Source organism: Gadus chalcogrammus, chromosome 12, assembly GCF_026213295.1.
Source record: "Gadus chalcogrammus isolate NIFS_2021 chromosome 12, NIFS_Gcha_1.0, whole genome shotgun sequence".
Classification (NCBI taxonomy): Eukaryota; Metazoa; Chordata; class Actinopteri; order Gadiformes; family Gadidae; genus Gadus; species Gadus chalcogrammus.
In genome coordinates, this window is record NC_079423.1 from 16,848,759 (window position 1) to 16,871,948 (window position 23,190).

At 49.6% G+C, this 23,190-nt stretch overlaps 4 protein-coding genes across 5 annotated transcripts; 1 reads left to right on the forward strand and 3 right to left on the reverse strand.

Annotated features, from left to right (window-relative positions):
• Nucleotides 1–428: 428 nt before the first annotated feature.
• On the reverse strand, nucleotides 429–5,444 carry armh1 (armadillo like helical domain containing 1). Of its 2 annotated transcripts, XM_056604045.1 has the most exons (11): nucleotides 5,124–5,444; nucleotides 4,418–4,489; nucleotides 3,668–3,834; nucleotides 3,131–3,327; nucleotides 2,718–2,802; nucleotides 2,249–2,362; nucleotides 1,645–1,711; nucleotides 1,361–1,490; nucleotides 805–882; nucleotides 644–725; nucleotides 429–520 (listed from the first exon to the last, which is right to left on the reverse strand). In XM_056604045.1, the coding sequence occupies exons 1-11, from the start codon at nucleotides 5,327–5,329 to the stop codon at nucleotides 498–500; spliced, it is 1,221 nt and encodes a 406-aa protein (XP_056460020.1). In that variant the 5' UTR covers nucleotides 5,330–5,444; the 3' UTR covers nucleotides 429–497. The 2 variants fall into 2 exon arrangements, with proteins under 2 accessions (XP_056460020.1, XP_056460021.1); XM_056604046.1 differs by lacking the exon at nucleotides 2,249–2,362.
• A 1,826-nt stretch (nucleotides 5,445–7,270) lies between these two features.
• On the reverse strand, nucleotides 7,271–12,081 carry ccdc181 (coiled-coil domain containing 181). Its single transcript, XM_056604044.1, has 7 exons — nucleotides 11,947–12,081; nucleotides 10,930–11,045; nucleotides 9,945–10,006; nucleotides 8,924–9,893; nucleotides 8,531–8,677; nucleotides 7,981–8,138; nucleotides 7,271–7,442 (listed from the first exon to the last, which is right to left on the reverse strand). The coding sequence occupies exons 2-7, from the start codon at nucleotides 11,029–11,031 to the stop codon at nucleotides 7,271–7,273; spliced, it is 1,611 nt and encodes a 536-aa protein (XP_056460019.1). The 5' UTR covers nucleotides 11,032–11,045; nucleotides 11,947–12,081.
• Nucleotides 12,082–12,423: 342 nt separating this feature from the next.
• cpox (coproporphyrinogen oxidase) lies at nucleotides 12,424–17,674 on the forward strand. The gene is made up of 7 exons (XM_056604047.1): nucleotides 12,424–13,103; nucleotides 13,201–13,344; nucleotides 13,621–13,731; nucleotides 13,907–14,048; nucleotides 14,633–14,851; nucleotides 15,385–15,489; nucleotides 16,612–17,674. The coding sequence occupies exons 1-7, from the start codon at nucleotides 12,548–12,550 to the stop codon at nucleotides 16,694–16,696; spliced, it is 1,362 nt and encodes a 453-aa protein (XP_056460022.1). The 5' UTR covers nucleotides 12,424–12,547; the 3' UTR covers nucleotides 16,697–17,674.
• On the reverse strand, nucleotides 17,198–22,385 carry prrg1 (proline rich Gla (G-carboxyglutamic acid) 1). The gene is made up of 4 exons (XM_056604048.1): nucleotides 22,295–22,385; nucleotides 21,600–21,637; nucleotides 20,512–20,672; nucleotides 17,198–19,280 (listed from the first exon to the last, which is right to left on the reverse strand). The coding sequence occupies exons 2-4, from the start codon at nucleotides 21,607–21,609 to the stop codon at nucleotides 18,822–18,824; spliced, it is 630 nt and encodes a 209-aa protein (XP_056460023.1). The 5' UTR covers nucleotides 21,610–21,637; nucleotides 22,295–22,385; the 3' UTR covers nucleotides 17,198–18,821.
• Between the last annotated feature and the right edge of the window lie 805 nt (nucleotides 22,386–23,190).

Sequence of the window (23,190 nt, forward strand, 5' to 3'; positions counted from 1 at the left end):
TTGCTCAATCCTGCTCAATCAATTAGAATAAATTATTTTTTTATAGTTTTTATATAATATTTGTATAGCCCTTACTCACAGTTACAGTCTCAAATGGCTTAACAGGCATTATATGTATAACAATACAATTCACACGTCTCTAATCCAGATGCATGTGTCTGAAAGTGACACAGAACAAATATAACACAAAGACGCAGTTACCCTTTATGGCCACGTAGAGGCGCTGTAGATCTACTGCGTCTTGGAACGCCCACCGTAAATTCCTACTGTGCGCCGTTCTCAAAGGTAAATAAGCTTGCAATTTAATAGCTTGCTTTTATACACCGGTGGGAGGCGGACACGTACAAACGCCTGGTAATTCAACTACTTAGAGGTTACACCGAAATAAGTGAAAAAACGTGACAAATGGAGAAAATAACGATGTGGAAAGTTTAATTGAATATAACAAAAGCACAATACAGAACATATATTTCCTCTGGATGTTTCTGTACCTCTGGTCAGCATTCACCGACCTCCGACTCTAGAATGTAAAGTAGTAAAAGTGTGATCCTACATTGCTCCATAAATATGTATATTCAAATTTAAAATAAATATTCACAATGTCCGCCCCACAGACAATACTTAATGTTTACATCGTCATTACCTTTGGTTTGGTGGACTTTGTTCGATAGCAGCTTTTCTGCCTGGATTTCATCTATGTTGGGATGCACTCTGTCAGGGCTTTGCTGTAAAGAAGCAGCGACTATTTCATTTGTCATAAAAACAGCCGCAGTCATAATTTTCACATAATGTCTGATATCTTACCATGAAATTCTCAAAGAGTTCAATTCCCATTCCTCCCCGTACGTTGTCTGATATGTCCGGGTATGTTTGGACAAAGTGCTGGAGAGAGGGACAGAGATCAGCTCAAATGTCCCCAAATGTCTATTCAGAGGAATATTGAATCATTAAAATGTCACTTGATATATATATATATATGTGTGTGTGTGTGTGTGTGCACGTGCGCGTGTGTGCGTGCGTGTGTGTGTACTCGTGTGTGTGTGTGCGTGCTTGCGTGCGCGTGTGCATGTGTACAATCCCATTATGTGGGATAATGTATAGAGCGCCGGTCATTATATATAATTCACCGCCGGAAGTTGTGAAGGGCCCATGCAAGTGAACGGAGCGTTCCACGGCATTGAGAAGACCCGTGTAATAATGAACAACAACTAATGAATGAATAGAAACCCACAAAGGGGACTATCCAAATTAAATATTTGCATATTAAAATGTGTCACAGACAAAGAAAAAAAAACGTAAGCAGTTTTGTCAATATTAGACAAAGAAAACCCTCTGTGTTTGTCCATGCCGGTGTGTGTACCATCAGGGCCAGGCTGGCCTGGATCTGGGAGTCCTTGTGCTCTCTGGTGGCCATCGCACACAGCAGATAATGGACCACGTCAAGATCCAGCAGCTCCTGAGAAGTGTCTTCCCCCGACTGGGCGAGCAGGCTGTGGTGAACGAGAGCATAGGGTCCGAGCGATCACCACTCAGATTGTACATTTCTAGGGTTACGCATCCCTTAATGGGCTGCATTTGGTCATTTAGTGCCAACCTACTGATACTAAATCAATGTGTAAAGCAAACTTATAAAACTGTTTGTACCGTATAGCTTTGGCTGCAGCTGCCTGCTGGACTAACACAGAGAAATATGCTGTCATCTCTTCAGGGTCTGGTGGGGTCATATAGATACATAATTACACTATTAGTATCGGTATCATTAACATGAACTTTACGTATGCAACGTGCAAAAGGATCTGATTCCTACAATTAGCATTAGCTCAACTTGTGTAATTGAACAGTTTAAGGAGAATTGCCTCAAAAAAACCCTTTGCTGTACTTTACTACAGAAGTTTACCAGCTGACCTGGTGAATCAGGCTGGGTTATAATTTGCTATTCGTGAGTATTATTGTTATTATTGTGTAGTCCGGTGACCATAGCGTATAACACTAATAGTTAACACTATTAGCATTGATTGACTATGAGTAACACTATACGAACTGACAGTGTCTCTTCAGTGTATGACAGCAGCGCTGCGCTGATCGTAGGAGGGGACGTTAACACTATTAGTATTAATGGACAGTGTCTCTTCAGTGTATTACAGTAGCGCTGGTCGTAGAAGGAGACGTTAACACTATTAGTATTAATGGACAGTGTCTCTTAAGTGTATTACAGCAGCGCTGCGCTGGTCGTAGGAGGGGACGTCACCTTCTGTCCCGGGCCGCTGCTGGCCTCCCTTGCTGGGCCTCAGCAGAGCCACCAGCCCTCTCAGGAGCTCCGGCCCGAGCCCGGACCGGCTCAGGTCCAAGATCAGACCGAGAGCTGGGAGGCACAGAGAGGGGGAACAGGGTCTCGACTGATGTTTGCTACAGGGTGAAAGTGAGACACAAGCTGGCCTCGAAGGAGCCCTAGTAAGGAGGTGATTATTATTCAGCCCAAAGAGTCACAGCTACCAATGGTCCTAACTACTTTGAAGTTTTATCCAATGTGACTTATACTGATATTATTTGTATCATATGTCCGATCATATAATTCGGTGTCCTCCATCATGACAGGTGGTTAAGGGTAATAGGTCACATATTAAGGTGGTAGCATTCAATCCACCTCCATGCCATTCTAAAGTGCGCTTCCGACTCCTCCACACGGTGCCTCTGACCGCTGCCTAAGGCCACCCTACCTTCACCCTCCACCTCGTAGCTCAGAGAGTGTAGCAGCTGGAGCAGTGGCTCCAGGATGCTCGGATGGACCGTCTTCACCTCAGCCTGGGGGGAGGGAGCGATGGGGGGACAATGAGCTCGGCTCCCATGTCATAGAATACCAGATCAGATCTGCGTGCGTCTGCTTATGTGTCTGCCTCTGTGGCGGCAGGTGTGTGCGTAACGTGCGCGTGCGTTGCATATGTGTGTGCGTGCATGTCTTTGACATAATATTAGTATTTGAGTCATTCTATATTACATTACGTAACATTTATTTAGCAGACACTTTTGTCCAAAGCGACTGAGTTCATCGATGAAGTTCACCCCCCAAAAAAGTGCAAGAATCGTTTTAAGAGCATTCAACGTCGCGACGCGCGGCCGTAGACGGACGTACCTGGACCGTGCGCAGGGTGCGTATTATGCGCTGCAGGGCCGGGGGGGAGCTCACGGCCATGAGGCCCACCAGGCGCTGGTACACCTGGGGCTGGAACCGGGGGTTCCCGTGCGCCAGGGTCTCCAGCAGCACCTGGGCGGCCTCTTGGGTGTCGTCCCAGTCGGACTCGGCCAGGCACTCGGCCACCACCTTCACCCCTGCATGCATGAGAAGACACACTTCTTATCGCTCAGGCTCAGGAGGTAGAGCGGGTCGACTTGTAACCGGAGGTTCGCTGGTTTGTTTGAGTGTCGAGGTGTCCCCCCGAGCAAGACACCTCACCCTAACTGCTCCTGACGAGCTGGCTGTCATTTGCATGCTTGACCCCGCCGTCACCGTGCGTACGAACCGTTGCAAGTCGCTTTGGATAAAAGCGTCTGCTAATGCCCTTAATTTAAGTTTAAAATTGAAACAAACAAACACGCTGATGACATCGTGATTGCGGTTGTCTGTGTCGTGGCAGCGTGGATCCCTGTCCGAGCTCTGCGGGAGGCGGACCTTGGCTTTCACAGATGATCTCTTTGTACTTGGGGCTGGTGGTGGAGATGGTTTGGAGCAGAAGGAGGCCTTGGTGCTTGTCCTCCGCTGTGATGTGGATCTGACCCAAGATGTCCAGGATGGTGAGAACGCCCCCGTCCTCCAGGAACTCCAGGATGTACTGATGACTGGGAGGGCACGGAGCAGGACATGTTAGTGACTAGAACATGGAGGAGGACATGTTAGTGACTAGAACCCCTCCATCCTCCAGGATGTACTGATGACTGGGAGGGAACGGAGCAGGACATGTTAGTGACTAGAGCACGGAGCAGGACATGTTAGTGACTAGAGCACGGAGCAGGACATGTTAGTGACTAGAGCAAGGAGGAGGACCTGTTAGTGACTAGAGCACAGAGCAGGACATGTCATTGACTAGAGCACGGAGCACGACATGTTAGTGACTAGAGCACGGAGCAGGACATGTTAGTGACTAGAGCACAGAGCAGGACATGTCAGTGACTAGAACATGCAGGAGGACATGTTAGTGACTAGAGCACGGAGGAGGACAAGTTAGTGACTAGAAGCCCTCCATCCTCCAGGAACTCAAGGATGTAGTGATGACTGGGTGACATAAATTCACACATTCATACCAACAGGCCACATATGTCCTTGCCGACAAGAGAGGCTTATTTCTTGTGTATCAATTCTAGAGATGCAAGCGGTACAGGGTGTTCGAGAACATCCGCCTCATAAACGCGGTCGGTCGCTTACTTGCTCGAAGCTGACAGGAAGACTCCGACCGCTTTCAGCTGAAGACCAACGTTTGTTTTTCCAAACATGTATCTGATATTGAATGCTAAGGTAATGACTCAGAAATGGACTCACGGTCAATGCAGACAACTTTAACTCACTTCAAGCCCAGTAGCACAATCCCAAAAGATGGCTAAAGCATGAGATGCTACGGCAGGGTGTCCGAAGCTAAATAACTGAATGATTATAGCCCCGAAACAAAAAACACTAACATATATATTCATAGAAAATAGAAAGATAGCTCTCGTGCTATTTATTTGACATTACGCTCATGCATTAAAGCAGTTGAAGAAAATATGATATTTTGATCAAAACTACACTGCCCTACACTGCATGAACTGGATCTGAAGATATTATCGATAAACTGATAATACATTTAACTGGTTTCATCTAGTCTGTTACTGCATGTCAATCAACGTTTAATGATAGCAATAGTGAAGTAAGCTGGTTCTACTCAATACTAAAAATAATAACTACCAACTCCCATCACCATTCATAATGAGCCTGGAAAGTAAGCAACCGTTTTCGAGGTGCATATTTACAGCTCTGCAAGGACTAAGACATCAAAATATAACTTTAACGGCATTTCCGGGGGAGGCTGCCTACGGGCCCCCTAAACAGGTCCGTGGCCCTCAAACCCCAGCCACGCTCCTGGGCTGAAGGATACGTCAATCTTATCCACGTGGTCATGCGGGCCAGAAAGAGACTTGCGCCCAGGGCGAAGGCGGTCTCCAGCTCATAGTAGGTCTTCCCCTCGTTCTGAGCTACGAAAGTATTCAACATGCGGTTCCGTGTTGTTTTATCCCCATGGTCCCATTCTTCAAGGAAGTCCATCACTCTCCCGATGCCCTGTTGTTCTTCCTGAGATGACATTGTTTTCTGTGTCGAACTAGGACGTAGAAGATGGGACGTGATGATCAATTTAACCGATGTTGACAAGCGAGCTGGGTTACATGTCAACGGTTCTGCACCGTGAGGTTCGCTTCATTGTCACTTTATGTTTGCTGTATCCAAGCAACACGTCTAGCTTTCACGTTCTGTGTACGGAGGTGACATCTGCTGGCCGAATGGAAGTGGTGTTCAGACAATAAGAATTAATTAGGTGAGTGCTGCATGCAGCGCTCAACTATTGTTCTTCATAAGTTTTATTCTTTCTTTCTTTATTTTTCTCTACAAACTTTGGGACCTATCTCCTTCCTCAATTTTTCACCTAGAGACTCCATTCAAATTTTAAAATATTCAGAATAGCTTGGAATCGTGCGCTTCTTTTCAGATTTTTTAAATATTTTATACTTTTCAAGATATTCTACTTTTAAAATATTATCTTTTTTTTAACATGGGGTCAATGGGAGGCCTCTGGTACTTCAACTGTTTAAGACGTAACTAAATCAATTTTCAGCCGTTTACCTTCGTTCAAACCAATTTCTTCAGAATCACAATTTTTGTTTCAAACCGTCATATTCTACAGTTGGTCCCATTAAAGCCGTCTGCCCATTCTGTCAATTAAATGACTGTTGACGCTGGGCTACTTTTGGAGGACGTTCAGGCAGCGTTGCCAGATTTGGCGGTTTTTCTCGCTCTATTGAGCGGGAAAAACATTTTACATTTTACCTTTCAGATTCTTCCGTTCAATTCCATTTACATTTCGGCATTTTTAGCAATGCCTTGCGCTTTTCATTCAGCTCACTTTATTTGTTTCCAACCATTTGCATTTTCTTAAATGGTGTGCATGTTTACATTGTTTACTCCATTTAGACTTTTGTTCAAATCCCTTCACTTGATCTAAGCCATTTAACGTTTCTTTCTGTCTTAATCTATGTGGCTTTATCAAAAAATATTTTCAACCTCACTTTGCACCACAGCACTCACCGCGTTTTCTGCAGGAAATGCATTTTCTAGTTTAATAATAATATTAAAATATTATCCAATTCCGAGAAAGCAAGAATGCAAAATGCTATAACCTTGCGTCTCCCTCCTATCTTTACTATTGCCTTTTTTCTTACTTTCGGTTAAAATTTTTGGTTTTCTTTTCATTCCTAGCATACATCATGCAAACATAGAATTAGAGAGACGTCTAACTAACACACCCTTATATGCATAATCAAAAATGAAACGGAACAACTTAATTCAAACACTGCATTTTTATTGCTATTGTATTATAACTTCAATTAGTCAAAACACGAGCCAATATAATTCATCTTATCAAAATACAATGCATATTTGTAGTATACCAAAATGATCTAACCAGGGATTTCTTTCTACATTACCAAATACATTTAGTTTCCAAATGCTTTAAAAATATGGAATATCCTTGCAAACAGCCTACTCTCCCTATGGATAAATACAACGGTCATACAAACTACTGGTATACCTCACCTATAGCGACACCTAATGTAGTCTATATTTACATGAGCGGACCCTGAAGGAAGGCAAACAGTGACACAAACAATATGGCTTCCGTACACATGCGGGCTGCATAGCTCCGCAGCCTGCAGTAACCCCCCTGCGGTGAAGTAAAGTGCATCGTCCTGACACAACACGGCACCGTCTACGGCACACAGCGCTTCAAAACAACAACAACAACAACAACAACAACAACAACAACAACACCCGTTTCTCTTCAGCTATTTAATAAACGATTTTCCGATCATCACTGTGAACGAAGAACGCGCTAAACCACAGTAGAGTAAAACATGAACACACGGGCGACGTGACGACAGAACAGGCGAATAGCGCGACAGCCGCTATCCGTAACACAAAGCCGTGACAAACAACGAAAAACACATGGAGGGGGGGGCGTGGCGGGGGCGGGCCTCAGAAGCGGTAGGACAGCGGCCCCGTGAACCTGAAGGGCTTGGCCTCGTTCACGCTGAACATCAGGTCCTGCATGCGCCGCGCACGCCGATCCTCGACCAGCAGGCGGCGCGAGAGCTGCCGCGACGCCCGCTGCTCCGCCCGCTTCTCAGCCCGCTTCTGCTTAAGCCACCTGGGGGGGGGGAGACGCAGAGGGGGGGAGGGAGGGAGGGAGGGAGACGCAGGGGGGAGAGGAGGGAGGGAGGGAGACGCAGGGAGGGGAGGTTAAACACAGGTTGTGTACGGGACCCCAATGCATCGTGCGATAGTGAGGAGGCCCAATCTCAATTCTCTCCTTGTAGCCCTACCCTTCGTTTTTGAGTGGCCCTCGCTTTTGAGTGGCTTCGACTTGCCCCTCGGAAACAGAAAAAAAACGAGGGGTCGGGGCTGAGGGGTGAATTGGGATTGGGCCATTAAGTGTACATTCAAATGTGCGCTGCTTTGTGGTGCATTATGGGTAAGAAAGTAGTGCACCACTCTGGAACCCAGATTTGCACACTGGCCACTCCAGTCGTCCTCCAGATTTTGGACAAAAACTAAGAATTGGTGACCAAATAGTGCACGTTAAGGAGCATGGCACCCACATTTCCTGTCGTATTTTGTCTTATGCAAATCGACTTGCCTAGGACAACTAATTCGAGGTTAATCAAAAAAGGTGAATGAAGACCCACTCTTTGAAGGCCTGCTCGCACTCCTGGCGGTTGTGCAGGACGTAGCCCCCCTCCTCCTCCATCCGCCTCATGTCCTCCAGCTCCCTCTCTCTGAGCTGCTGCTCCTGCTTCCTCCGCAGCCAGAAGCGGAAGGCCTGCTCCCCGTCCACCGGGACCCTCTGCAGGGCAGGGCACGGGACGAAGGATACACAAGATAGTAGTTTTAATAATGATTAATTTGATTTGTATTGCGCTTTTCGAAATACTCTATTTACAGAGTGAACACAAAATAAAATCATTTAATAAGTACATAAAAAAGAAAAAAAAAGGTGATTTTTTAAATGGTGGGTGTGGTTCTGATGGGCGTGGCTCTGATGGGTGAGGCTCTGATGGGTGTGGCTCTGATGGGGGTGGCTCTGATGGGGGTGGCTCTGAGGGGCGGGGCTCTGATGGGTGTGGCTCCGGTGGGTGTGGCTCTGGTGGGTGAGGCTCTGATGGGTGTGGCTCTGAGGGTCGTGGCTCTGGTGGGCGTGGCTCTGATGGGGGTGGCTCTGAGGGGCGGGGCCCTTACACAGCCGTTCTGTCTCTCCATCTCCTGTGCGCGGTGGACCCTCCTCTCAGCCCTGACCTGCTCCCCCTTCCTCTTCAGCCACGCCCGGAAGGCCAGCTCGTTGTCCTGCCTCTTCTGCTCCTCTTCCTCCTGCTTCCTCTGCTCTGCCTGGGGGGGGGAGGAGAGAGGGGAGGAGGAGAGAGAAGAGGGTGAGAGGTGGAGGAGAGAGGGGAGGAGGAGAGAAAAGAGGCGGTAAAGAAAGGAGAAGGTGAATTAGGTCAATACAGTCGCTGGTATATATCACTTCTTTAGGTTTGCCTTTTTTCTAAACGTACTCCAACACGTAACACATCTACAGTCAGCAACCCAACCTCCTCCTCCACCACTGACCCCAGAGCCCGCCGTGCGCTCTACCTCTCTGGCCAGCCGTTCCCTCCTCTGCTGGGCCTTCTGCAGCGCCTCCTTCTGCAGGGGGGACGCGGTGCACGTGGCCCGGCTGGGGCTGCCCGCCGCCGACTGCACCCGGCGGCGGGCCCCCTGCTTCAGGCTGCCCCTCACGCCGCGGCTGGCCGAGCTGGGCCGGCCCCGGGGCTGGGAGGGGGGCCGGGGGGCCCGCAGGTGCTCCACGCTCTGGTGGGTGACGGAGCGGAAGGAGGAGGAGGAGGAGGAGGAGCGCGTCTTGTGCCGCTCCGGGGACGCCTCGGCCGGCCGGGGGGAGGAGCGGGGGCCGTTGTCCCGGGAGTGTTTGGCCAGCGGCGGGAGCAGGCCGTGGCTCTCCACCTCCTTCAGGCTCACCAGGTCGAACTTCCCGTCCTTCTCCACCAGGACCCTCCCCTCCTTACCCCCCTCCCCCCCGGGGTCCCCCCCCAGCAGGCCGTCTGCGACCGTCCCCCCCGCCGCCGCCGCCGCCGCCGCCACTGCCGCCACCGCCGCTACGCTCTCCTTCCTTGGGGAGATGTTGAGCTCCGACAGCCTCCCCGACACCTCCCCCTCCACCTCGGCGTCCCCGGCCCCGGGGGGCGGGGCCTCGGGCGCGGGGGTCGGCGGGTACTCCCGCGGCGGGACCACCAGGTCCACCAGCTTGTCCTTGAAGTGCAGCCGGCGCCGGCGAGAGGCGTCCGCCGGCTCCTGGTCCCTCAGCTCCCGGTTGGCCTGCTGGATCTTGTCCAGGATGTACTTCTTCTCCTCGTCCGTCTGCTCGTCCGCCGCCGCCGCCGCCGCCGCCGGGGGCGGGGCTAGGGAGGGGGACCCCCGCCGGGAGGGGCTGTCGTGGCGGTCGGGGTCGTACTCCAGGGGGGCCATCGGTGAGGGCCAGCGCTCCTCCTCCTCCTCCCCCTCCTCCTCCTCCTTGTTGTCCCCAGCTCCCTGCGCCCCGGCCCTCCTCCTCTTCTCCTTCCCCTTGTGGCTGTTCTCCTGCTCCTCTTTGCTGGAGGACTCCTTCTCCGACTCCTCCAACTCCTTGTCGATCTCAGCCTCGATGTCGTCGTAGTCGGGCCCCTGGACGAGGGGGTCACCGGAACACCATGAAGGAGTGAACGGAAATACCATCATCAGCTATAAGGCAGCCTGTTTGAACACAGTCGGTGTATGTGTGTGTGCGACGTACTGTTCGTGTGTGTGTATGTGTGTGTGAGTGCGTGCGTGTCCGTGTGTGTGTCCGTGTATCTGTGGGCTAGGGTTAGGGTGTGTGTGTGTGTGGGTGTGTGTGTCACTGTAGCTATGGTTTGGGTTAGGGTATGTGTGTGCGTGCGCGTGTGTGTGTGTGCGTTTGCACGAGTGTGTGTTTGTGCAAGCGTGTGTGCGCGTGCGTGTGTGCCCATCAACTATGCATCCCTCGGTGGCGTGTACACAATAGCCCAGGGTCCTTGGAGCGGAGTGAAAGTGTGTCCCTGTGTGTGAGGGGAGCAGGTTTCACTTGGCAGCCTGGTACCAAACCCCCCATGTGGGTAACCCAACCCTACTCACTGTAGCCCTCTGGAGGAGCACGTGTATCCTGTGGGTTCCGCTGTTCGGTAAGTACAATGGAGACCCACGCACACGACAGCCTATACCTTTCACGGTGATTACATGTGAGAGTGTGTGGGGGTTGGTGGCAATCGTCCAATTAATGATAAACACTAAACCAAACAGACAGATTTAAGGAAGCCATAGAATACATAACGCCACACATCCAGGCATTAAGCCATTATTTTGGAATGAGAGGTGCTATGAATTATTCAGGAGATGCTTTTATCCAAAGTGACTTACAGTGCCTGCAGATACAGTACATGTGGTCAATGGGGTATTGGGGGTGAGGCGTCTTGCTAAGGAGGCCTACAGGTAGGTGTCAGACGTCGGGGATCGAACACAGTACCTGGAACACCTTCTAGCCCCCTACCCTAGCATCCTGCCCCTACCTGCCCCCCTACCTGCCCCCCTACCTGGTCCTCACTGCGACTCTCCTCGCTGATCAGCCAGTCCAGGTCCTTCTCAAAGTCATCTTCGTAGCCGTCCAGGGTTTTGTTCAACACGGCCTCGCCCATGGTCCGTCAGACACCTGGAACCAAACACAAACGTCAAATGAAACACGGCAGAGGAAGCAGAGGTGTTTTTTTTCCCAGAGACACCAAGCCAAACGAAAGAATAGTCAGTTACAGCTACAGACTTGGCTTGGCACGTTACCTGACCAGACACCTGATTAATTGCTCTGGTTATCCGGCCTCAGACATATCAGTTACAGGTCAGTCGGACAGACAGAGTTTATCATTTGTCAAACGCTATTTAATTAGCATTTCGTTGTGAAGTCTCTACAGCTCTCTGTTGGCACTTGAGAATATTGATGTGGATGTATGGTTTCCTAATACAAACTGTTGAATGTAGGGGATGTTATATTCAAGGACAATAGACATACTGTTCCTCTTATATACAGCATTACAAAGTCTTTGTTGTCTATACAGAAGGACAACATAAAAAAAGAAAAATTAAGTGGAAATCTTTTTATTTCCTCACAAAAAACGGTCAATAGTAATGTTATAACAATTGATTCACAAACCCGGCCATCACCCTGATCTCAAACTGTCCATCACGATGGCCATGCCCCCCTCTCCGCCACGTCCATCAGTCCATCCTAACACATCTTAATAGCGTTGTTCCTCAGTGTTGTCTAATGTGCTTTGGTCGCTCTAAGCATAACGCTATACAGATGGCAGGAAACTCGCTGACACAAGTATAACCTACATCCGAGCAACCCGTCTGCAACACAGGCAGGCCTAAGATGATATGGATCTCATCATCTGAACAGCCTGCCTCCCAACAAAGCCAAAGAAGCCACCATACTCACCCGGGCCTATAGGTTACCCTACATATAATGGCCAGAATAATACATACATGCATGTAATACAACTCCATGGCCGGGTTTTAAAGTATTTCCCAGTAGCTTAATGAGGCACTAAACTCACCAGCACCTGTTGCTTTAGGTCCTAATGTCGAGATGCGAGGAGGGAAACCAGTTTATGTTTCAACTTATTCGGGTTAATGATCCATTTCCCTGTCGGACCTATCAGCCAGCCCCACTGTCTGTGCCGCGACACCCGTGCGCATAATCTGCTCGCGGTTCCGCCGCCTGTATCTTAAGGCTTTAATAGTCGTTGCCATGGAGACCGACAACACGCTTTACAGTTTCGCGCATGCGTAAAATGACTGGTGCTGGCGCGTCAGATGTGGAGAGAAACTGATTCTTCTAATATCTTATATACTATTCGTATTTAAATTGTTTAAATATGTGAACATTTGTTTACATGTGTTTACACGTGTAAACACATTACTTTTGAGGTGAGGTGTCACCATTAATCAAAAGGCGCACTACTTTCTGGCCCTTCTGGGCTGCCGTCGTATCGGGAGCTAAAGAACTACATTACCCAAACCCCCTCTGTCGGTGCCAAAGTGCAAGAACCATAGCACACGCCCCCTAGATAGATAGCACGTTACGCCAGCTTGTGATAATGTTTGAGCACTGACCCAAAGTGTAGCAATAACTGTATACACCTAGGAGACCTGCCAATGGCCGCCCTCCTACTTCATTCGGTCAACAGATCGGCTCAAATCACCACAAAGCACTGTTTCATCTCACACAAGGTAAGCACATTCGCCCGACTACAAGACGCGCACGTCGCGTCGTTTCATAACTCTGCGGCGCACCGGTGGAGCTCGCTTCCCGGAGCGAGATGGCTGTCCAGGGGTACCGGGGTACGGTTCATGTGCCAGGGGACCGCAGGCAGACTCCCTGCCGGGCGGTCGAGGAGGGGAGCGGCGCTGGTCCTGGCCGGAGCCGCAGCCGCCGCCGTGGTTGGCTTCGTGGCCAACGCGGGTCACTTCCAGCGCGCTGAGATGGCCTCCAGGGTCATTCAAGTCGCCGAGCAAGACGATGACATCTTGGAGAAGTGCAAGGGGTTCATGTCCCTCCCGGTGACCGACGTGCAAGTGCTGCAGGAGAAGAAGGGAGAAATGTGCACCAGGATGGAGCTACTGATCATGGAGACGCAGGCCGAGTTCTGCCGGGCCCTGGAGAAGGTGGATGGGGGCAAGTTCAAGGCAGATCGGTGGCAGAGGAAGGAAGGCAAGTGGAGGACTTTGGCTCACTTTCTCGCATTTGACACACTTAATGTGAGATGGATTATGAAGCCTAAGGTTGTTGTCATTTATGTATGTGTTAGGCGGCGGGGGGATCAGCTGTGTGATCCAGGACAGCAACGTGTTTGAGAAGGCCGGTGTGAGTGTGTCGGTAGTGTTCGGACATCTGACCGAGGAGGCTGCCAAGCAGATGAAGAGCAGAGGGAAGGTCCTCAAGGGGAAAGACGGTACGTCTGGTTTCTGAGCTGGTGGGAAAGTGGACTCATCAATTGCTTAGTAGTTTATCGGTTTGTTTACATCTATGGTCTGGGCATTGTGTGGGATCCCTTAATGGACATTATTATGTAGGTTATGTGTTGGTGATTACTGCCACACAATGTATCATTGTCATCCAGTAATATATGACAAGTGAGAAGGATATTTGCATTCTTGTATTACTCCTTGACATGATTACCATGTCATATTTGCATTGCATCCTCTGCTGTGTTTATTCCCCTCCCCAGGTAAACTGCCGTTCTGCGCCATGGGCATCAGCTCTGTCATCCACCCCAAGAACCCCCACGTCCCCACGGTGCACTTCAACTACCGCTACTTCGAGATCGAGGAGGAGGACGGTGAGGGGGGGGGAGGCTACGACGACGGGGCCGGCGTCGGGAAGACATGACACCATTGTGTGTGTGAAGTTGAATGATAGCCTTTGTCTTCTTTTACTTCTTCTTCACTTCCTCTTCGTGTGTGTGCGTGCGTGTGTGTGTGTGTCTCCCTCCCTCCCTCCCTCCCTCCCACCAGGTTCCAAGCAGTGGTGGTTCGGAGGAGGCACTGACCTGACCCCCACCTATCTGAACGAGGAGGATGCCTTCCTGTTCCACAACACCCTGAAGGAGGCCTGTGACAAACACCACCCCCAGTACTACCCCGACTTCAAGAAATGGTGGGCGTCCCTCCCTGTCGGTCGATTGCGCGCTCGACTTTGTACAGGTTTACTGTTGGCTTGTGCTTTGCTTTAAATGTTACCGTGGGCGTGTCTGAAGCACACACACGTACGCTAGGCCACGCTGGGTGTGGCCCTGGTGTTAGAATAAGATAAGAGTGGGTCGGTAGACGGTTTGATCTCAATGAGGAGCATTTCCTTCTACCATCAGCTCGGCATTTTTAAGTGACATGTCAGCTTCAGCTCCAGACGTTGAAGGCAGATTTGACCCTTATTATTGATACAATACCAATGTTATGCTAACACCATAGCACACCATATGGATTTATATCTACAACGACCTGTGTGGTCAAAGTGTTTGTGTCAAATGTACAGTACAACACAGGTCATTCTGGGGAATGAAATTCTTCGGACTTTAGGGCAGGCGACAACAACAACGTCATCCGTTAAGCTTCTGAAAGGGCCGTAAATAGGTCATAGCAAAAAGTAGCATGGTCTACGTGTCACGCTACATTTAAAACACCTTCCACCCTCAATGTTCAGCGTACTTCCTGTCCCATAACGTCTTCCCTCCCCCTCCCCAGGTGTGACCGCTACTTCTACGTCCGCCACCGGGGGGAGACGCGCGGCATCGGGGGCATCTTCTTCGACGACCTGGACTCCCCCAGCCAGGAGGAGGCCTTCAGCTTCATCAGGAGCTGCACCTCCACCGTGGTGCCCTGCTACGTCCCCCTGGTGTACAAGCACAGGGACGACGCCTTCACCGCGGAGGAGAAGAGGTGGCAGCAGCTCCGCAGGGGCAGGTGAGGAGAGCGTCTCGTGTCCTCCAGAGGTCAACACACCAGGAGGTGGTGTCCCGACATGCGTGGGTCTCCTGCGTGCTGGGGTCACTGCGCGCGGCGCTCTCACTTTGGATGGTGGGCGTGTTCACCGGGGTTTGGCGTTGGTAACGGTGGTCATGTGTGATGGCATTCATTAGAGATGGAGAGGGAGGGAGGGAGGGAGGGAGGGAGAGAGAGGGAGAGGGAGAGAGGGAGAGGGAGAGAGAGAGGGAGAGAGAGAGAGGGAGGGAGAGAGGGAGAGAGATTTCTGCTGATCGGACTTAGGCTCGCTAATTAAAGATTTGGTCACTGCACAAGTCTTCTCCCACGTTTTCTCCCTCGTGGTTAATTAGGAAGGCCTATCCGCTACATCGCCTTGCAACATCTCACAGGATTTCTGTAATGAAGTGTGTCTAAGTGCTTCCCGGTTGCAGAGCCAACATTGTCTCGTTAGGCTATTGGTGCGGTGATTGGGCCGACCTCTTGACCTGAGACTGCGCGTTTCTCCGCTCCAGGTACGTCGAGTTCAACCTGGTGTACGACAGGGGGGTGAAGTTCGGCCTGGCCACCCCTGGCTCCAGGATCGAGAGCATCCTCATGTCTCTACCCCTGACCGCCAAGTAAGTGTGTTTACCCCTCTGGTTTGTTCTAGAATCAGCCAACGAAACCCTCTTGTTACATGAGGATGATCACTAACCTGTAGGGCTGCTCGATTATGGGAAAAAATCATAATCGCAATTATTTTGGTCAAAATAGAAATCACGATTATTCAAACGATTATTTTTGAGATTGAAAACATGTTGTATTTATTCAGCATGTCTCTCCCAAAAAAAACATTGTAACTGAGAACTTTTAAATTTCGCCTTAAAAAAATGCGAAAAATGGTCAAAAAGAAAATGTTCCAATCTAAAATGATATACAGATATGTATCCAGCTGTTCGGCCCTTTCTATAAAACATAAAAATAAAAACGAAAAACTAGATTATGTTAATTTTTCGATCGTTTGACGCTAAAATCGCGATCAAAATTCGATTAGTCGCCCAGCCCTACTAACCTGTGGTTAAGATGAGTACTAACATGTGGTTAGGATGATAAACAACCACAGCGGATGACCAATAAACTTTGGTCCCCAGGTTGGACTCAGCTTACTTAACCCCCTGGTTACCAGAGGATTGTTACTAACCTGTGGTTCAGTTGTGTATCAGCTGACTAAGCCCTTGTTACCAGAGGATGAGTACTAACCAGTGGTTTGGTTGTGCATCAGTTAACTAAACCCTTGTTATCAGAGGATGAGTACTAACTAACCTGTGGTTCCCAGGTGGGACTAAGCCCTTGTTACCAGAGGATGAGTACTAACTAACCCATGGTTCCCAGGTGGGACTAAGCCCTCGTTACCAGAGGATGAGTTCTAACTAACCCGTGGTTCCCAGGTGGGACTCGGTTAACCTAGCCCTCGTTACCTGAGGATGAGTTCTCACTAACCAGTGGTTTGGTTGTGCATCTGTTAACTAAGCCCTCGTTACCTGAGGATGAGTTCTAACTAACCCGTGGTTTGGGCGTGACTCGGCTAACTAAGCCCTCGTTACCTGAGGATGAGTTCTAACTAACCCGTGGTTCCCAGGTGGGACTAAGCCCTCGTTACCTGAGGATGAGTACTAACTAACCCGTGAATCCCAGGTGGGACTCGGTTAACCTAGCCCTCGTTACCTGAGGATGAGTTCTAACTAACCCGTGGTTCCCAGGTGGGAGTACACCCACGAGCCGGAGGAGGGCTCCAGGGAGGCGGAGATGCTGGAGGTTCTGCGTACCCCCAGGGAGTGGCTGTGACCGTTGCCGTGCCTACACGTCGCTATGGCTACAACATCCAGGGATACCACCTTTTTTTTTTCTCAATGTTGTCACTTGTCGTCCACGTCGCAGTCGCTTGCGCTTCTGCGGCAAACAACGCTCAGCAAACGCACCGATTGTTTGCAATGCTGCGCATTTCACGTTCCTCGCGGTTCTGCCAACAGTCCTGCATATCGCTCACATTCTGCCGTCTCATCACGGGGCTGGTTCTGATGATTCATGACGTAGCCTTTGGTAAGATTAAACCAACTCCAAGCGGTGTTGGTGTTGACCGATCATCCATTGCCCGCGTTTACAAGCTGTGTTCTTGAATCAGACTTTTTAGGTGTTATGCTGAAACTGTCTTTCTAAGCTGTGCTTAACTACGCATACTTAAATTCATCTTGAAGTGGGGCATTTAGTTTCTGCTGAACTTTTTTTTGTTACTTAAGGGACTCTAGGAATAGTGAGTTAGTGAATCGATTTTTGTTATTGAACCCGTTTTAATATGAATGTGATTATATTATGGTACGATTTCACAAAAAACATAAAATATGTATATTGCCTCTGGTTGAGTCTTGATTTATGTTCTTGTTGAGACAGTATTTTGAAATACAAAGGAAGGATAAAGTAAGGATTTAATTCAGAAGTCACAAAAACACATTTTACATTTTTTATTAGAAAAAATCAAGCCTTTGAATATAGCCTAAGGATTTTTTTTACATGTCCTCCTGCATGTATTATTAAAAAGGATTATGCAATTCTGTTAGATGAGGAACTATATTCATATACTTTAAATGTTCAACAACCAAAATGGCTACAACCCTTTCCAAGGTCGTGGCCTTAAAACCCCAAACAAACAGTGCCAAGGTTCACCCAACTCAGTGCTTTTAGAGTATCACGTGTATAGAATATGACATTTATCAATGTTAATAAATATCTAGCAGATACATTTGGCTTCTAGACTGTCCAAAGTAGTATTGCATATTTGCCTTGAAGTGACTTGTGTCCGAGTAAGGCTGATGTTTATTGCTGTGTGTGTAGATCCAAACACCAAACCAGGTTCTGCCATAGTATCCATTAAAGATAGCTTAGTTTGTCCACCACTTGCCTTCACCACTTAAAACAGCTACATTAGTATCAATGCATTCACTGCAATATGTATGACAGACACAAAAGTACATTCACACATACAGTATATATACATGTACACAATTCCATATACACATTACACATGCTAAACCTGGCTCTGTCCATTTAATACTGCATGGTTCTCTCTGAAGACAGGCGCGTTCGACTCCTCACGCAGGACCCCCCCCCCCCCCCTTCAGTCCCTTATTCCTCTTCAAGCCGTTGCACATTCAGACACGGTCCCTAACCCCATGTAATCAGAATCAGACCTTGGACCTGGTTGGTCCCAGCCGGGAAAGTGCTGGTGAAGAGTGTGGGGGTTGAGGGGGGGGTTCCGTGGTGAGAGTAAAATGTCTGTTTTCCATGAGGCGGGCGAGAAGGCCAGGGTGGACTTTCTACGTGCAAACAATGCCCCCCCCTATCCTTCCCGTGTCCATGCTCAGAGCCAGATCCATGCCAGGCAAGACGAACCAAGACACACACACACCGTCAGGGCCACACGAACACACCGTTACACAATCAGCCTCTAGCGAATTCCTTAAAATCACACGTATAGCTTGGACTTTCTGTACATTCCGATGACTTTTATTCTTGTTCCGCTTTTATACACAAGCACGCGCGCACACGCACGCACACTGCACAGCCTGACGCGCTCAGTCCCGTAGGAGTCACCCTGCCCGGACCAGTGAAACTGCAGGAAGGGCACGTGGGGGGGGGGGGGGGGGGGCGTGTTTTGGTACTGTGGTATCGGCCTCGTCTCTGCGGCCTCGTGGTTCATTAGTGCAAGTTTAACCAGCGCTGGTTTCAGACTACAGTTCTTTAACCGTTGGGCGCGCTACAAGGTCTGCGTGTTAGGTGTGACGACGGGGAGGTCGACGCCACCGCCACGCGTCCAGCGGAAGTCCTCCCCCCCCGGGGGGGTCTTAGTGTGTGTTAGGGCGTCTGTTGGGGGGTGTGAGGGGGGGGGGGGGGGGAGAGAGCTACGAGGGGCCGACTAGCCGCTGCTTATGTCCACATTGGTCGCCTTGACGATGTCCTCGTACTGCGGCGGCGGTTCCGTCTCCACGGTGACGTCCGCTTGGCCCACGGCCTCGTCGTACGAAGGGGGCGGGTCTCCGCCCGCGCTCGCTCTGCCGGACGCGTTCGCCGAGCTCTGATAGGCCGGGCTGCTGTGCGCGCTGAGCTCCGACTGGTCGCCGTTGTGGTACTCCCGCCCCCACTGATCCATGGAGACCACGGATAGGCCGGCGTCGTAGTGGGAGGGGCCGAGGCTGGGGCTGCGCTCCGAGCGCTTGCGGGAGTGGCAGTGCCACGCGGCGATGACCACCGCGGCCACCAGCAGCACCACCAGCAGCAGCGGCAGGATCAGGTAGAGGGAGTGGACCCCGCCCATCACGGTCTCCATGCCGCCCGCTGGCGTGCTCTCCCGAACATACTCCGCCCAGAAACGCCTCTGCAGCCAATCGGAGGACAAAGAGTCATTTATAGCCACACCATGAAGGGCGTCCTGATAGCTTGATTTGAATGAATGGGCGTTCGACAATTAGGATACTAGTGCCTTACAAGAGTTAGGGTTACACAGTAATTTGTGTATTTATAAGAGACATGGGTTACAACGTAATTCATGTATTTAAAAAAAATACATGGGTTACAAAGTAATTCATGCATTTAAAAAATAACCATAACAAATCTAGACAAGTCGACGTCAACGTAACAAGTAAGCCGTCTTGTAATTGTAAATGTATTACGTGCGTGCACACATTAATATTCTCTCCTTCCATATTTTTGTCGGGACTTTCCCTGTAGGTATAGCAGGAGGAAGGAGAGCTCAACAAGGACATTCTCTGGATCCCTAATGCACAGTGGCAGAGCTACTTCCTCCTCTTCCTGCTGATACTCATCGACCGCTAAAACATTGCAACATTCCTCTCTCTGACGTGGAGCTCCACTGTGAGTGCGTGCAGACACACACGCACTCACACACACACACTAGTTGGCCGTTACCCAGGCACACCCATTCGTTTCTGTGGTATATCGGGTTGTGGAGGAGAGACTTAATTTACTGATATTATGAATAAGCAAATGTCAGGAACCAAGAAGTACTCTCCCCATTGAATGAATAACGACTAAAGTATTCATGATACTTAATTAGAGCATTACAAATAACAATAGTGTGGCTTGCTTAGTTTTCTTCTTAGTGTGACTTAAAATTCCAAAGAAAGTTTTCATGATACCTAATAAGAACAAATACTTAAAATTCAAAAGGAAATATTCATGATACCTAATAAGAACAAATACTTAAAATTCAAAAGGAAATATTCATGATACCTAATAAGAACAAATACTTAAAATTCAAAAGAAAGTATTCATGATACAAGAGCAATACATCCTAAAAACTCAAAAGCAGGTGTATTGAAGATACTTCCTCCAGAAGCCTGGCTTGCTCCTGTCACCCCCACCATAACAACATGACCAGCATCGTGGCGATCAGAAGCCTGGCTTGCTCCTGTCCCTCCCACTATAGCAACATGCTCCCCGTCATGGAGCTCAGCCCCCTTGGAGCCCCACACCCCTTAGAGCCGGTGAGCCCAGCCCAATGGCTCCTCAGCCCGGTGGAGCCCACCCCCGGGGAGCTCCAGGCTCCCTGGGTCCCAGCCCTGGCCCCTCCGCTCCCTGGAGCTCACCGTCTTCTCGTTGTCCTCGAAGGCCTCCCGTGCCTCCTCGAAGGTGCAGATCTCCTCCCGGCACTCCCTCTGGATGTTGCCCTGCTTCAGCTCCTCCAGCAGGAAGTTGGCCCTACGCAGCCGCCGCAGCACGGAGTGGGCCACGTCCGGGGGCAGGAACACTGGGGGGTGACAGGGTGAATCAGAGAGGGGAGAGGGTGAATCGGAGAGGGTGAATTAGTGAGGGAGAGGGTCGTCCGCTGGCAGGAACACTGGGGGGGTGACAGGGTGAATCAGAGAGGGGAGAGGGTGAATCGGAGAGGGTGAATTAGTGAGGGAGAGGGTGAATCAGGGAGGGAGAGGGTCGTCCGCTGGCAGAAACACTGGGGTGGGGAGCGAGGGGTGAGAGGGTGAATCAGTGAAGGAGAGGGTGAGTCAGTGAACGTTTGTTTGGCGTGAGCTGTCGGTCAGCGCGTTGGGCTACGTGCGCGGGCAGGGACACTGGGCGAGGGGGGCGGGGTGAGAGGGTGAATCAGTGAATGTTTGTTTGGCGCTTGCAGCCGGTCGGTACGTCGGCTTGTTGGCAGGCAGCGCCAGGGGTTAATCAACCATGGGTGGGGTGGGCGGAGGGGGGGTGTTGGAGGGAAAGCCCTGGGGGGGGGGGGAATGCATAGTCAAGAGGAGGTTTAGCCACCGCCACCCAAACAGGAAGAGCCGGGGAGATTTGGGGCTGAAACAAAGGCTGGTTGAGAGGAGCAGTGTGTCGCCTACCATCGCTGCATTTCTAACTCTAAAACAAAAGCTCTTTTGATTTGATGCTGGCACCAAAGGCTCACAGGGGAGAGAGGGAGAGCCAACAGGAGGGACGGTTGTCTAGCTACAGCACACTGGACGAGCATGAGATATGTTTATCCTCAGAGGGTTCAATTGAACGAACCCACAACGAGGAATCACGAGCTAACACAGTTCAGTTCAATATGTAAAGCAGTTCAGCGGCCCTGCAGTATTTAACATAGAAGGGGAGCGATATGCTAGGAGGTGATGGCCGTTTGATTGATTTAGACACTCTCTTGCGTGTGTATTCCCTGATGTGAAGGCAGACCACTCACCGCTCCCCATGATCCTGCAGATCTGTCTTTGTGTCGGTCTGTAAAATAAAAAAAATAAAATACAAATCAATCAATCGACACAGGCTGCAACCAAAGCCTGGATGGACCATGTTTTGGTCGGTGAGGACATCCCTCACTTAAGCAACGGTAGCAACTAGTGGGCGACGTGTGGCCCTCTCTTATGGAAACCATTACGACCAGCATAGCCGTGTTGATATCCGTGAGACATCCGCGACCAACGCGTAAAAACTGACCCGTGATGGTTGCTGAGGACGGCCGGAGTGACCGGAATGTGGCTGTCCTGACCGAAAATAGACCAAAGGAACAAATGCCTCACACACAAAGCACCACCGCCCCGGACACACACCGCTACTCTGATCCACAAGAGACGGACACACACAAACACACACAAGTCGGCTAATTAAACCACTAAGGCAGATGTTGTGTAAGGCCCATGACGACCCGGTGGGCTGTGAGATAAGGGCCGTCTAACGGGACCGGGTGAACCGTAGGACAGGGCGAAGGGGACCGGAGCGCGTCCCTGCTGGCGCGTTTAACGGGTTTACATGGGAGCAACCGTCTCCATCAGTAGCGTCGCGTCAGCACGCCTAAATTAAATCCCTGATCGAATATCGCTGTGATCGATCCAATTTGATCATCTCGGACAAAGCTGGATATTCAGAAATGTACTTTACCTCGCGTTTCCGTTCCCCCAGATCGCCTAAACAATCTCGTGTCTCCTCTCCGCTCCGTCCTTTGCTGCGCATGCGCACCGTGGAGTTGTTGTTGGCCTGTCTCATGTTAAAGGGCCACAGGGGTCCATTTAGTCACCAATACACGGAGGGCCTGCTATTATTATATCCATTCGCTTCTAGCAAAAATCACAGAAAAATAATCCAACAAATAAGTGAACTTTGTATTGCCTTTGCTTTACCGGGATTATTTTATCTGTGTGGTAAAATGGAATATGTCTCGAATATTACTTTTCAGCTGTGTCCAAATATTGAGTTTAATGTAGTTGCTCTCAAAAAGTGAGAAAAAAAACTGTATAGAGTAGGCCTATATCTTATTCATGCCACTCATGCAAATCTCGGCTTTTACATTTTTAATTATATAATCATTTTCTCCCTTCTATTCATTATAGTCGCATTGTAATCGCAATGGTTTATCCCAGGATTATGGATTATTATTCGTGCATGCATATAATTTCTCTCTTTACCTATTATTCTACCCTCTCTGATTCTCTACAATATTTAATACACATTTTGACACGTCTACTTATAACCTTGAAAACCAATCAATACACTTCATATGTTTAATTATATTTATCATTCATGATTAAAATTCATATTGTTCTTCTTATTATGATTATATAACACGATTGACGGCCAATTCCGCCTCCAGAGCGGCATTGCCATCCGGACATTGCCAGAAACACACTCTCTGGCCTTCTCTGTGTTATACTGGCCTCTGTTGTAGTCTACGTGCTATTGCCAGAAAGCCCGTGTGATTACTGCCTGTGTAAAGAGCTGGGTGAGCAATCTGCTGTTATACATTGGACAAAAAGCTTTTTAATAGGCGGAAAGAAGGT

What these genes read in the sequence shown, in the direction of transcription:
- armh1 (XM_056604045.1), bottom strand. Translation starts at nt 5,329, where the DNA reads ATGTCATCTCAGGAAGAACAACAGGGCATCGGGAGAGTGATGGACTTC. An exon ending in GCTGCAGCCAAAGCTATACG is followed by an intron (nt 1,491 to 1,644) that starts GTACAAACAGTT and finishes CGTTCACCACAG; the next exon opens with CCTGCTCGCCCAGTCGGGGG. An exon ending in AGGCCAGCCTGGCCCTGATG is followed by an intron (nt 883 to 1,360) that starts GTACACACACCG and finishes CCCTCTCTCCAG; the next exon opens with CACTTTGTCCAAACATACCC.
- ccdc181 (XM_056604044.1), bottom strand. Translation starts at nt 11,031, where the DNA reads ATGGGCGAGGCCGTGTTGAACAAAACCCTGGACGGCTACGAAGATGAC. An exon ending in AGAGTCGCAGTGAGGACCAG is followed by an intron (nt 10,007 to 10,929) that starts GTAGGGGGGCAG and finishes CCCCTCGTCCAG; the next exon opens with GGGCCCGACTACGACGACAT. An exon ending in TTGGAGGAGTCGGAGAAGGA is followed by an intron (nt 9,894 to 9,944) that starts GTCCTCCAGCAA and finishes GAAGGAGAAGAG; the next exon opens with GAGGAGGGCCGGGGCGCAGG.
- cpox (XM_056604047.1), top strand. Translation starts at nt 12,548, where the DNA reads ATGGCCGCCCTCCTACTTCATTCGGTCAACAGATCGGCTCAAATCACC. An exon ending in GGTCCTCAAGGGGAAAGACG is followed by an intron (nt 13,345 to 13,620) that starts GTACGTCTGGTT and finishes TCCCCTCCCCAG; the next exon opens with GTAAACTGCCGTTCTGCGCC. An exon ending in TACCCCGACTTCAAGAAATG is followed by an intron (nt 14,049 to 14,632) that starts GTGGGCGTCCCT and finishes CCCCCTCCCCAG; the next exon opens with GTGTGACCGCTACTTCTACG.
- prrg1 (XM_056604048.1), bottom strand. An exon ending in TCGAGGACAACGAGAAGACG is followed by an intron (nt 19,281 to 20,511) that starts GTGAGCTCCAGG and finishes GATTGGCTGCAG; the next exon opens with AGGCGTTTCTGGGCGGAGTA.